This window comes from Parus major, chromosome Z (genome assembly GCF_001522545.3).
Source record: "Parus major isolate Abel chromosome Z, Parus_major1.1, whole genome shotgun sequence".
Lineage (NCBI taxonomy): Eukaryota > Metazoa > Chordata > Aves > Passeriformes > Paridae > Parus > Parus major.
The window spans coordinates 46,772,717-46,786,410 of NC_031799.1; the positions used below are offsets into that span (position 1 = coordinate 46,772,717).

A 13,694-nucleotide genomic window follows, 5' to 3' on the forward strand; every position below is an offset into this window, starting at 1 on the left:
AAGTATTCAGCTTGTCCAGCTGAAAGAGATTTTTGCCAAACCATTTTATAAGGAATGAGGCATTTTACAGGAAAAGCAGGGCCTCTCCTCTCATTTCCTTTCCCCTCTCCTCTATGAACTTCAAAGGAAAGAGGGGTCAAAACAAAGGCCAGGCAACTGGAACTGAATTCCTGAGCCTTAAGGCCTAATTAGTCCAAGATACATTTCACTGGGTATCTTTCAGAGACTGGCCTAAATTACCAATCTTCCCTGCTGTGCTGCTGATGGTGGGATGAAGCCAGCTTGGTGCACACTTTACAGGGCCCCAGCATCAGCAGAGCTCTTGGGGGGAGGGGTGTTAGTTCAAGCCCAACTGACACAAGGCTCTCCCAGCCCCTTCTAGGCTTTCTGTGGCCACAACTAAGATCCCCCCCTTCAGGTCAAACAATGTTTCCCCAACTAAACCCCCCTGTCTCTTCAATGTCCCTACCTCCCTGGTGCTTGCCCCAGACCTGCTGGTGACTGCAGCTCACTAACAACCCCAGAGCTAGGGTGTCCCTCCTTTGGTCAGCTGAGGCTGTCAAAGAGCCTTCAGCCATTTGGAATTACCCCTCCAGCAATTATAGGGTGATGTTAAAAACCTCCCTCTTGCCTCACCGCATGCAGGCAAGCCAAGCCCAGCTCCTGCCAGCAGATCATGTGCTCCACATCCTTTCCTGCCATGCAGCTGTTTGCTAGTCCCCCTCCAGCTTCTCCACATCCTTCCCTACTGGACACCCAGAAGATGGGATAACAATGTCCTTTTATCTGTATCTCCTCACTTGGCCCAGCATGTGGTCTGCCTCACCAGCAATGACAAATAAAACTTGGTTTTGCACACGGGTTTAAAAACTCTGGAACCGCACATCAATCTCAATTCACAGGTCTCTCCCTGTAAGACACACTGGTCTTGGGGTGGGGTTTAGAGATCCACAAAAAGTATTCTCAAGAACTGAGAAACACAAACACAAAAGAGTTTGTTTCCCCTGCACAGCTTCTCTCTGAGGCTGGCCTCAGAGGGGTGGATCTTCTTCTGAGACTACAGTAAATGCACTTAGACGGATGGAATAATTTCCAGCCTTTTGGCCTGAAAGCTGAGAAAAACCGAATTTCACTATAGATCACCAGAGTAATTCAGAGAACAGGAAAAGGACATCATTGTCACTGGAAGCTTGTGTGGCTTCCTGGTACCATAGCATAGTTCTGGAGCATAGGAAACAAGCCTTGCAGTTTGTGGGGCAGCAGACAGATGCACGTGAAGGCAGATGTCCAACTGGTGGGGAATGTGATGTCCTCATGGATGTGGGGTGGGCTGTGATTCTGCACCCCATCCACTTCACGGATCCTGCTCCACAGCCAGTGCAGGCTGGTGACCTGTTTGGCATAAGGCACACCTCACTCCTGGCTGGGTGCTCAAGCTGATCTCCCAGACAAGCAAGAGAGCAGGATGCATGGAGGAGGTGAAAGCAGGAAACTGACTATTTTTCAATCAGGAGGAATTAAAAAAATATTTTATTAAACTGTCTGTCAGAAAGAAAGGTAAAAATCTTGCCTTAAAAATGTTGATTCCAAGGTGTTTGCTCACCCTTCATTTATAGAATGGGCCTGGGCCCAATGAGGACTGGGGTCAGCTCCAGTCTACAACAGATAACTGGGCTACCTAACTGCATCAAGACTGTTTATTTCCCTTTGCACCCACTTCCCAGTGGAGCCAAAGTATAAAATGGAAACCTCTCCTTCCCTTATGTAATGCTGTGCCAGAGCATTACAACTGTGGTTGTTGGCTGAAAAGATCTGTGGAGGTCTCCAGACACTGGATTGCTGCCAGCAGCAGATCAGACTGGCCGTAGCTGTGTCTAGCCCCAAAGTCTAAGTCTAATTCTTGTGTGCTTGCATAGCACTTGAAGCATTGGGACCCTTTTCTCAGATGGAGTTCATGGATAGCACAAGAAAGTTCAGCTGGGGTGACCACTTCCCTTTGCATCTGTCAGGGAAGGAGGGACAGGAGGGCTAGGTAAACCAGCACGTGTCCAGTCTGTTAGCATGTTCCTGTGCTGAATTCACCTCTCAGAAAAATGCCATCCTGACGACTGGGACGGTTCAGTCCAGGAAGCCTGCCAGTTGGGTTTTTCCTGCTAGTGGCCATTAACACTGGAGGGAGAACAGAAAGAGAGCACCAGCTGAACTTACTGAGGAATTGAGCCAGATTCCTCTGTGCTGCCAGTACAGTAATAGCTGCCATCTTTAGATTTTATGGCTTTTCTTTGTTAGAGTCTGGATCAGACTTGTTTTCAAAACAACCTTCAAACAACATAAATATACCTGTCATTGAAAACAAATAAGTCTGGTACAATTAAACAATACTTCCCTGAAGTAATTATTGCACCTCTGTAAAAGCAGTTAAAAAAATTATTTGGGATCACAGAGAGGAAACAACAGAATGCAGAATGTTGGCCATGTACCTCACTGTTTTTTCAACTTCATGCTATTGGATTACTTTCTTAAGTACTCTGGAGACAGAGGCAGCAAAGAACAGCTTTCCTTGGCAAAGGGAGGAAGTTTCTCACACATGGCTGTATTTTCCATGGCTCATCTAGCAAAATGCACATGCCTGGAAAAACAGCAAGAAAACGTCCATCCAAGAGGGGCTGATAACTGTGGATTCTACATCCCAATGTACTGGCAGTCTAGCACTGGTATCAGACTGGGTGGCATCATGGGATCACTGGGATGCAGCTGGGAAGTGCTGCATGCCAGAAAGCCATGAGCAGCATGATCTAGGTGCTGCCCAGGGAACAAGGAGTCAGTCTCCCTGACAAAGCAGCTTATGTGCAGCCAGGAGGGTCATAGTGAGTTTTAGTCATCTTGTAGCACTAACCAGGGCAACAAGACTTTTGGCCTTAGTCAGAGTCCGAGCAGGACAGATGGACTGCCAGAGCCACCTTACGAATTTTTCAAGGTGAGTTGTCTTCTCATGCTCATCCAGGCACCACTGAAGGGCTCCTTCCAGCAGAGCATTTTTCCAAATCTTAATCCATAATTAGTGCAACCAAGACACGCTATTAACTTTCCCTACTCGTATTGCTTTGTGTGCTGTCATTCTTTCATACATGACCGGTCTTGAGATGCAGAGCTCACAATTGCTTTTTAAGGCTTTGTCTTGGTTCTAGAAGACAGGTGTCTGCTAGGGAGAGCAGGAGCCTCCCTTGGGATGAACGAATGTAGACCCCCTCCCTCCGAATTATTATAAATTTGAAATCAAGGGGCTTTCAGGCAGAGATCTGGGGATAGGAATAACAGTTCTTTACTAATAGAACCAGGCAAACAAACAACAATAGCTACAGCAATAACAAGAACACAGAACCAGGGACCCCGGGACAGTTTTCTCTGCTGAGATGGGATGGAGGAGAGGTTTTTGTTTTCACAAACCCCTCGGGCAGTCCCGGTGCTCCTGCAGGGCTCTGAGGAACAGTCGGCTGGAAACAGCAGGGATGAGCTGAGATCCTGGGCCGGTGGCTGAGGTGGATCAGCAGCTCCGCGGTGGTGGCTGGCACTGCCACACGTCCCGGCAGGACAGGGGGTGCGAGGCCACCAACAAAGAGGGGAGAAGGAGAAGAAGCAGCCGCTCCGTCGGGGTGATGGCGAAATTCCCTTCTCTCCACCGCAGCAGCTTCGCGACCCAGCACACCAACGTCCTTCCCCGAAGCCGAAGAAAGCCCAGCTAAAAAAACTGTCCCCACCCTCTTTTTCTGCCCCTTTTCCTCCCACCCTGGGCCCGGCCACTCTTTGTCCGTTGCGAGCACCCTTAAGTACCGGTAGTTAGCTTGTCTCAGCACATAATGGGTAAAAAATTCCCCGGGCAGGCCAGAAGGACAAAACAAAAAAAAAAAAAAGGACACCTAACTCTCAACAGGCTTGTACACTGCAAGTGGCACCTTGGACTTGCACCTGCAAATCTTGACAAGCAAAGAAACAGGTGGCCAAGCAACTGTTGTGTCTTTGCCAGAATGCCTGACCTGCAGCCTGCCATGCCTGTGTCACCACAGGGAATCTTCTGAGATCCCAATGAATGACAGTGGGTGGAATCGAAGAATCAATCAGTTGGAAAAACTCTCTGAGATCATTGAGTCCTACCTATGACCAAACACCAGCTTGCCGACCAGACCACAGCACCAAGTGCCACACTGAGTCTTTCCTTGAACACCTCCAGTGACAGTGACTCTACCACCTCCCTGTGCAGTCCATTCCAATGCCTAATCACCCTTCCTGTAAAGAAATTCCTTCTGATGTCTGACCTGAATATCCCTTGGTCTACCTCGAGGCACGACATCCTCTCATCCTGTCTGCATCCTCTCATCTGCACTAGGAGAAGAGGCCAATTCCCGCCAGGCTACGAGCTCCTCTCAGGGAGTTGTCGGGAGTGATAATGTCACCCCTGAGCCTCCTTTTCTGCAGGCTGAACAACCTCAGCTCCCTCAGCCGCTCCTCCTTGAGTTTGTGCTCCAGACCCCTCACCAGCTCTACTGCTCTTTGGCAGCTCAGTGTCCTTCCTGCATTGGGAGGCCCAGAACTGGACACAGCACTCGAGGTGTGGCCTCACCAGCGCCGAGTACAGGGGGACAATCAGCTCTCCTCCTGCCCGTCACACTATTTGTGATACAGGCCAGGATGCCACTGGCCTTCTTGGCCAGCTGGGTACGCCGCGGCCTCCCGCTGGCCGGCCGGGGCTGCGGGAAGAGCCGCCCGCGCTCCGCCTTGGGTCGGCGCAGCCGCCAGGCCGCACCCGCGGGGCCCCTGCGCCGCCGCCGCTGCGCCGCTAGGGGGAGCGCGAGCCCCGCCGCCGCCGCGGGGGGGGCTGTCCCGGCTGGGTGACGTCAGCAGCGCGGGGGCGGGGCGCGGCGGGCGCGCGCTGTATTTACGGAGGGACGGGAAGAGGAAGTTACAGAGTTGTGGCGGAAGGCCTAGCGGCAGCGGACATCGCGAGCAGCACCGGCGGTTCCAGCACCAGCGGTTCCAGCACCAGCAGCGGTTCCAGCACCAGCAGCGGTTCCAGCACCAGCAGCGGTTCCAGCACCAGCAGTGGTTCAAGATGTCGATCGAAATCGAGTCCTCTGAGTATGTATAGCGGTGGCGCGGGGTGGTGGCGGAGGACCCGATGGCCCGGGGAGCGGGGAGGGAGCGGTTTGGTGGCCCCGGCCCTGACCCTGACCCTGATCCAGGCCCCAGCGGCGCAGGGGAAGGGAGGCGAGACCCGGCGCGGCCCCGAGGCCGTGAGGGGGCCGAGGGTTGCGGGCGGTGCTGGCCGTGCCACGGCCCGGGAGGGGCGGCCCGTGTGTCCGGTGCCTCGGCTGACCGTGCGCTGTGCCTCCCCCGCAGCGTGATCCGGCTCATCATGCAGTACCTGAAGGAAAACAGCCTCCACCGGGCGCTCGCCACCCTTCAGGAGGAGACCACCGTGTCCCTCAACACCGTGGACAGCATTGAGAGCTTCGTGGCAGACATCAACAGTGGGCACTGGGACACGGTGCTGCAGGCCATACAGTCTCTAAAACTGCCCGACAAGACCCTCATCGATCTCTATGAGCAGGTGAGCAAGCGCGGGGTTCCTGCAGACTCTTCTGGTCCGTGTGGAAGACTATGTATAGTATTTTCCACCAACTCTTTACTGATGCAGACTTTTGTCTCTGTGTGCAGGTTGTGCTGGAGTTGATTGAGCTCCGAGAGCTGGGTGCTGCCAGGTCTCTGCTCAGACAAACGGACCCCATGATCATGCTGAAACAAACACAGCCAGAGCGCTACATCCACCTTGAAAACCTTCTGGCCAGATCTTACTTTGATCCTCGTGAGGTATGTTATGCCTTTCTTAAGACACCTTTTCTGCATGACCTTTGGCATCAGCAAGCTGCTGATCGCTCATGGCATTATTTCTTGTCTTGGGGAGTGGGAACGTGCAGTTTCACAGTTTGATGATTTTACACCTTTTTTGAAGTGTTTGGGAAGTACTGCATGACACTTTATCGTGAGGCAGCAGAGCAGTAGTTTTGAAATGTGCTGCAGTTGGGAGTTTGGGGATTTGGCCCTGCGTCCTGCCACAGGATTACATCTGCAGCTTGCTCTTTCAGAAGAAAACTCAAGTTGTGTGAACAGAAATAGTGCTATGTAGCAACAGTAAAAACAAGGCATTATTTCTGACTGGTTACATAGGTCTGAGAGTTTTTGTGAGACCATGTTAGGTTAATACTTAACTTAGTTAAGGGACTGTTTTTAGAGATCTTTCCCAACCCTGATGATTCATTGCTTTTAAGGTTGGTATTAAAGAGAAGAGCTCTTTTGGAGCCTAACAGAAAATTTATATGGAAAGGGTTTCAATTTCAGAGCAACAGAGGTCTTTTTTTGGGGAAAAAAAACCCACTAGAACAATTATCTCATAAAAATAACTTTTCCACAGGCATACCCAGATGGGAGTAGCAAAGAGAAGCGGAGAGCTGCTATTGCACAGGCTTTGGCTGGAGAAGTCAGTGTGGTGCCTCCATCTCGTCTTATGGCATTGTTGGGGCAGGTGAGTCTTGAAAAATGTTGTAGTAGCCTATGTCTTTAGGTTTTTGCTGAGTAAAAATAGTTACAATGTAGCTGAGTTTCTGCAGCTGTATAAAAGTAGAATTTAAATGTGGCATAGTTAAATTTTTTTTTTCATGTGGTAAGGGTTTAGCAGTTGTAGAAAATGTTATCACTCTACCAGTAGATTTCTTCCAGTAGAATAAATATGCAGTACAGTGTGCACTTTGAGAATAACATTCTGTAATGCATATTTTCTGGTGTACTTTCTGCCCTTTCTCATTCTCATAATGTATTCACTGGTACTCCAGGCAGACAGTTTTTAATATGTCGTAGATCTGTGTTAATTGCTAGCTAATGGTGTCTTTCATCTCCTCCAAAGGCCTTGAAATGGCAGCAGCACCAGGGCCTGCTTCCTCCCGGTATGACAATTGACTTGTTCAGAGGCAAAGCAGCTGTGAAAGATGTAGAAGAAGAGAAGTTCCCCACACAGCTGAGCAGACATATTAAGGTAATGTTTGTTTTTGTGTTTCTGCTGCTTTTTCCTTCCTGTGTTTTATGTTGGGAGATAAGAAGAAATCTCTTGAATGCTTCTTTTCTCCTTGTAAGTTGTTTCCCTCTCCCCACCACCTGTGTTTTTTCCTTATCTTATCAGAAGATTTTTTTTCCTGGGAGTCTGAGATTAGGTCTTTTAAAAAGACTGGGTGCTTATGGTATTTGTGATTAAGATTAACTGCATAATTTCTTTGACTTCACAATTCAGAATCAATCTGTTTACAGGAATTTGCATGGCCTCCTTCTTTATTTGTACAAGGAAGTACTTGTGTCCTAAACTGTTTTTCAAAAGCCATGTGCTGCAACTTATGAAATCCATTTGTGGTGTTCTGTAACAGCTTGCTGAAAATGCTTTATTAGAACTTGTTTAGTTTGCCATTCGTGAGCTCATATTTTTCTTCAGGCTAGTGAAGTTTTTCTTCTGTACTTAGTTGTCAAGCCCACTTTTATTTAAAAATAAAAAAAAAAGACATAAAAAAACCTCCAAAACCAAACCAACAAACGGTCTCTGTAAAAATTACACTCCAAATGAATCATCTTCAGAAATTCATTGAATGTACATCTAGAAGATACTGTATATTTGCCATCAGAATGATACTGCAGTTTTGTTTTAATGTGTTGAGTCTTTTAAATTGCTTTTTAAACTTTGCTTATGTTATTTTTCAAAACAGTTTGGGCAGAAGTCGCACGTGGAGTGTGCTCGGTTCTCTCCAGATGGACAGTATCTGGTTACTGGCTCAGTTGATGGCTTCATTGAAGTGTGGAACTTCACTACTGGAAAGATTAGGAAGGTAAGTTACTCCTTATTTCACACAGAATGACCTTGTCTTGCCAGAGTGCCTAGTTTGTTCTTTGAGATTGTTTGATTTAATATCTTAATACTGTGAACCTGAGAACCTGTCTGTTTAGGTGATACAAGTATCAGTCTGGAATATTTATCTGGTGTAGTTGTTTGGTTTGTCATAGATTTCTCTCTGTTATAACTTCCTGACCTTCCTGCATTGTTATTGCCTTTAAAATGGTGACAGTGGTAGTAATTACCTAGCCTAAAATTTAATTACACCTAATTACACCTAAAAGCCCTGTATTACAAGGCTATGAAGTTTGATTTACAATAAGTTGTAAAATAAAACTGAAGTTAAAAATGTTAATACTTTTGCACTGTGCCTTAGAATAGAATTCCTTGATTTCACTAATGAATCTTCTGCTTTTTTTTAGGATCTGAAGTATCAGGCACAAGACAACTTCATGATGATGGATGATGCAGTGCTGTGCATGTGCTTCAGCAGAGATACAGAAATGCTAGCAACTGGAGCACAAGATGGAAAGATCAAGGTACAAATCTTTTTGTATCATATGTTGGTAGAGGTGGTGTCCAAAACATTAGTTTGCAATAGCAGTAATTATCCCATTCTGTATAAACTCAAAGGAAGTTTAACACAGCTCAGAAACAGCTATATATTGTCTCTGATGTTTAAACTCATGTGATCTTATAACAAACTAATCACTTATTTGCTGTTTCCTTTGCAGGTGTGGAAAATTCAGAGTGGTCAGTGTCTGAGAAGATTTGAACGAGCTCACAGCAAAGGTGTTACGTGCCTCAGTTTCTCTAAAGACAGCAGCCAAATTCTTAGTGCTTCTTTTGATCAGACAATCAGGTAAATAAACTGAGAATGTGGGAGAAAAGAAACCAGATTTTTCTCATTAAGCAATTTACATATAAAATAGTGTAATATAGAAGGTACCTGTAGAGGTCTCTAGTCCACCATGCTTCTCAAAATACAGCCAACCTTTCAGTTAGGACAGTCTGGATTCAGGGCTTTGTCCAGTTCTGGTTTTTTAAAGATTCCACTGTCTCTCATGGGGAAAATCCTGTTTGGATACAGGGAAAAATATTTTGGGTTGGTTTGATGTGTTTTTTTTTGTTGTTGTTGGTTGGAGTTTTTGGGGTGGGATTTTTTAGTATCGCTTGCCTTTTGTACTTCAGCTGTATGCCTTTGGAGGAGGTTTATTACTCCATTTATTCTGTAAAGACATGTTGGATAGTAATGTTAATACATAGTTAAATTTTTTATGGTGTTAAAATTTAGGTGAATATACCTTCCTTTCTCCTTTCCTCTTTCTCTTCTCTTTTCTCTCCTTTTTTCTTTGAAGGATTATTGCAGGATAGATTAGAAGTAATAACAAATATACTTAGAAGAACACTTAAACACTGTTATAATCTTAACAGGCAAGAGGATCCTCATCAAATCCCCTTTTCTTGCAGCTCTTAGCATCTGGAAAGTGTTGATTGTTTGTGTAATGCAATAACTCTGATGCTGCACCTAATTGATTACTGAATGGAATTGCTCACCCACTTTCATCTATGTTGTCTTGACAGGATCCATGGTTTAAAATCTGGGAAAACCCTAAAGGAATTCCGTGGTCATTCTTCCTTTGTCAATGAAGCTACTTTTACCCAGGATGGCCACTATATTATCAGTGCATCATCTGATGGCACAGTGAAGGTAAGATGTTCTTTACAAAGGGTAAATGCCACCATCAGACTCTTGCTGTCATATTGCTCCTTTGTTACAATTGTTGCAGCCATTGGAAAAGGACAATTTGTTACTCCGTGTATGGTCTCTTGCAGAGCCTGTCTCTGCTGCATTTTTGAAATGGTGACATAAGTGCAGTGCTTACTGCCTGTTCTGCTTAATTCTAGACACAGAACTGACTGTAGCACCTCTCGTCCTACAATGTGTGGATTCCTGTATCTGAAACAATTGTATATCAGCTCCTTCTTTTTAATTTTTAAAACTAATTGTTCTTATTTTTTATACTAGGTTTGGAATGTGAAGACAACAGAGTGCTCCAACACCTTCAAGTCTCTTGGTAGCACTGCTGGGACAGACATTACTGTGAACAGTGTCATTCTCCTGCCTAAAAACCCAGAACACTTCGTTGTTTGCAACAGATCGAATACAGTTGTCATCATGAATATGCAAGGACAGGTATGTGATCTTACTGGTATCCTTTCAGGTCTCTCTGTTATTTCAAGAATGTAGAAAACCTAGTTAATAACCTAGACCTAACCAAGCAGGGTTAAACCTGGTTTCTCTGGTTTGCTAGCATGACAAAATATTCTGAACTCAAGTTTATAGAACACATAGAGCTCTTGAAGCAAGGGAGAGATCTGTGCTCTGAACAGACCTAGTACTTCCTAAAAATTTTTGCCCTAAACATGGTATTGATATGCTGCTGTTTAATCCTGACAAATGTTTTTGGGGGTTTGTCTTTACAGATTGTAAGAAGCTTTAGCTCCGGTAAGAGAGAAGGTGGTGACTTTGTCTGCTGTGCACTTTCACCTCGTGGTGAATGGATCTACTGTGTTGGTGAAGACTTTGTGCTGTACTGCTTCAGCACAGTGACAGGCAAGCTGGAGAGAACTCTGACTGTAAGTTTTAAGCTCTGAGATTCTCCAGAGTTTTAAACAGAGGGATATAAATGTTTATTAAGTCCATAGGGAGGAATCTTAGATTGGGTAATCTTTCATCTCTAGCAGACATGATTGGTAGAAATAAATTTTAGGACATTTGGCCACATAATGTGTTTGGGTTTTTTAGAAGCATTTAATTGTAAAGATTAGGGAAATATTTATCCATCAAGCAAAGCCTGAATTGCTTCAGACTTCCTTAAATGAGAGCATGTCTTGATCTAGGCTCCAGCTAGTGGGGAATGTGAAAAAGCTGTCAGATTTAAAGCTATTGGGTTTAAATTTGGTTTAGATTGAACTTAGAGGAATATTGGCTTGAATATCTAAATTTAACGGGGGACACTTAGATGTTACGGATTTCAGTGGATGTAAACCTTCACTAAACCATCCCTTGCCCAACAAAAAACTGCTGTGTCACAAAAATTGTAGTGACTGGAATTGAACATTGGGGAAATGTACCCCTGCTTTTGGTCTATGCACAAATCATCTTAACCTTCAGTCCAGCTTTCCTCCAGTTGTTTTTTTAAGAGAATATTTATTTTGAATTTGCTAAAGCAAGACTCTCCTAATGCATCTTTCTGCTTTCTCTGTAGGTCCATGAAAAAGATGTTATTGGCATCGCTCATCATCCCCACCAGAACCTGATTGCCACTTACAGTGAAGATGGCCTTCTCAAGCTCTGGAAGCCATAGATTGATTTTTTTCAGCAAGCTCTGAAGCATGCCTGTTACTTGCAGGTTACTAGTGTTTGTGCTTTAACAAGGTCTAAATACATGCAGAGTGTGATACTTGCTCAATTTTCAGTTTGGGTTTCCAGAGAATTACATTTTTACCTACCTAAAGTGGATTGATGCATAAATACAGCATCAGTTAATTTCATATACTTTCGTTTTTACTAGAGTAGTTGAAGCAACTTCGGTGAGAATGCTTTTTCTGCCTCCTGAAGTCTATACTCTTCCTACAATGTTTGTAAAAGTTCAGTGAGCCAGCAGCTGTTCATGCTTATGAGTGGTTGCTGACTTCCTAGAATACAGTAAAATGCTGTTTTGTTTTGTTTTTTTAGTGAGATGTGGAATGGAATGCTGTGTCTTCCCCACTGCTGAAACAGAAATAGTTTCCTGGAATGCAGATGATGATATGTATCATCATCTAGAAGATGGGGTCATTTCTAGGCCATTGGGTTTTGCTGTGTTCGATTTTTCACTATCATCTTTCCAATTATATTGGAAAGTAGTGTCACACAGCTTCCTCAGAGTGAAACTATCGTTCCCCATCTGCCAGCACTTCCTAATATAGACTGTAAACCCGCTTAATGTGGCAGTGAAATACAGTCGATTTTGTTTGGGGATTTTTTTTTTTCTTTTGTTTTGCTTCACTTCCAGACTAAAAGGAGTTTAACCGGGGCCCTCTTCCTATAAGTGAAAAATGTTTTCAGACCGGCTATAGCTGAAACAGGCTCCAGGGGATCAATATTTTAAAACATGCAAAAGTTGGTTTACATAGGCTGAGTTCCTAGTGCTGTGATAATGCTTTAAATAATTATTTTATGATATTTTTTTTAATTTCATGTCTGTGGACCCTAGCTAAGGTTATACTTAGGTCCCACAAGATGATAAAAAGATACTTGCAGACTCTTCAATTTGAAGCACATGATATTTTGTTGAGAGATTCTGACTAATGTACACTATTCTGAATGTACACCAGAATCTTCTTAAGTCTGACTGTGTCTTTTCTAGGATGCAGAAAAATTAAGTTTTTCCTGTAATGATGAATCAAATGCATGTAGATTTGAATATGCTACACTGTGTTATGTCCTCATATGTATCTCATGTAGAATGCTTTCCTACTGTAATCTTTACGACAATAATAACTTGTCTTGAACTTAATAAATTAGTTCCACTTTAAATATTTTGTCTGTGTCTTTAGTGGTGTGGGGAAATAAGAAAAAGTTCAGCTGGAATTCTCACACAGTACCTTTGTTACACATGTAGTGTTCGGTTCATTGTTGAGCTATGATCTCTGAATTCCCAGGTTGCTTTTTACTTCCTGAAATATGCTAAGTAAGGGGGTTTTTAGAGAGTAAGAATTGATTATTTTTCCTGCCTGAAGTCTCTGACAAGCTCCATAGACAATTACTAATTCTGTTAAAGGGGAGGATCTTGACAAAATATTTGTAATAGTGCTTTCCTTATGGAAGAGAAGCTCCCATCCCTTAAATATCTTTGTCACCCTTTACTGATCTCCAGTACAACTCTGTCCCCTTTTGTATGGGAAGACCCAAAACCAGACATGGTATTCCATGTGTGTCCTTGCTCTTGAGGAGTAGCTGGGAAGGATTGTGTCCCTCCACTGCTGGCTACCAGGACCCCATTTTGCCTTCCTTCCAGAACGATGGCTCATGTTGAGCTTGGTGTCCACTAGGATATTCAGGTTCCTTCTTGGCTGTTTTCCAGCTCAGTGCCCCCCAGCATGTGCTGCTGCATTGGGGTGTTCCTCCCCTGGTGGAAGACTTTGCACTTCCCCTTGAATTTCATGATGTTCTTGTCAGCTCATTTCTCCAGCCTCCCCAGTTCCCTCTGGAAGACAACAAACCTCTCTGTTTCATCAACTACTTCTCCCTCTTCAGTCCCATCTTCGAACTTACAGAGCCCTGAGGCAGTACTGACCCTGGGCCTCTGCCTCCAGCTGGGATTTGTTGCACTCATCACCACCCCTTGGGCCTGCCATTCAGCCAGTTTTCAACCCACTTCACTTTTCATCTGCCCCTACCTCAACACTTTCTCTGCATGGATCTTATGGGAGACAGCGCCTTACAGCAGTCCAGGGACAAAATACTCGCTTCTGTTATGCACCAGGTCAGTCACTGCAGTGTAAAATTTATCAGGAGGGTTAAGCATGGCTTCCCTTTGGTGAATCCCTCCTGACAACTTCTGATGGTTTTCTTGTTCTTGATGTGCCTGCAAATGGTTTCTATGTTTAGCTGCACCATTACCTTCCAAGCAGTTGAGGTGAGGTAGACAGACTATTTCTTTGAATCCCGCTATCTTGCCCTTCTCAAAGACAGATGTGACATTTACTTTCCACCAGCTTT

The 13,694-nt window shown here is 44.7% G+C and overlaps 1 protein-coding gene across 3 annotated transcripts; it reads left to right on the top strand.

The window, feature by feature from the left end:
- Positions 1-4,952: 4,952 nt before the first annotated feature.
- On the top strand, positions 4,953-12,509 carry SMU1 (SMU1 DNA replication regulator and spliceosomal factor). 3 transcript variants are annotated; one of them, XM_015615528.2, is made up of 13 exons: positions 4,953-5,010; positions 5,062-5,133; positions 5,395-5,605; positions 5,713-5,865; positions 6,467-6,577; positions 6,956-7,084; positions 7,800-7,919; positions 8,347-8,463; positions 8,659-8,786; positions 9,509-9,635; positions 9,954-10,121; positions 10,412-10,564; positions 11,197-12,509. In XM_015615528.2, exons 2-13 carry the CDS (start codon positions 5,108-5,110, stop codon positions 11,293-11,295), a joined length of 1,542 nt encoding a protein of 513 aa, XP_015471014.1. In that variant the 5' UTR covers positions 4,953-5,010; positions 5,062-5,107; the 3' UTR covers positions 11,296-12,509. The 3 variants fall into 3 exon arrangements, with proteins under 3 accessions (XP_015471014.1, XP_018860909.1, XP_015471013.1); XM_019005364.2 differs by having other exon boundaries at positions 4,982-5,010; positions 5,080-5,133; XM_015615527.3 differs by having other exon boundaries at positions 5,008-5,133.
- The last annotated feature ends 1,185 nt before the right edge of the window (positions 12,510-13,694 follow it).

Excerpts from the sequence above, each read along its gene's own strand:
- SMU1 (XM_015615528.2), top strand. The coding sequence starts at position 5,108 with ATGTCGATCGAAATCGAGTCCTCTGA. Across the intron at positions 7,920-8,346 it reads CTACTGGAAAGATTAGGAAG|GATCTGAAGTATCAGGCACA; the intron begins GTAAGTTACTCC and ends GCTTTTTTTTAG. Across the intron at positions 8,787-9,508 it reads TCTTTTGATCAGACAATCAG|GATCCATGGTTTAAAATCTG; the intron begins GTAAATAAACTG and ends TTGTCTTGACAG.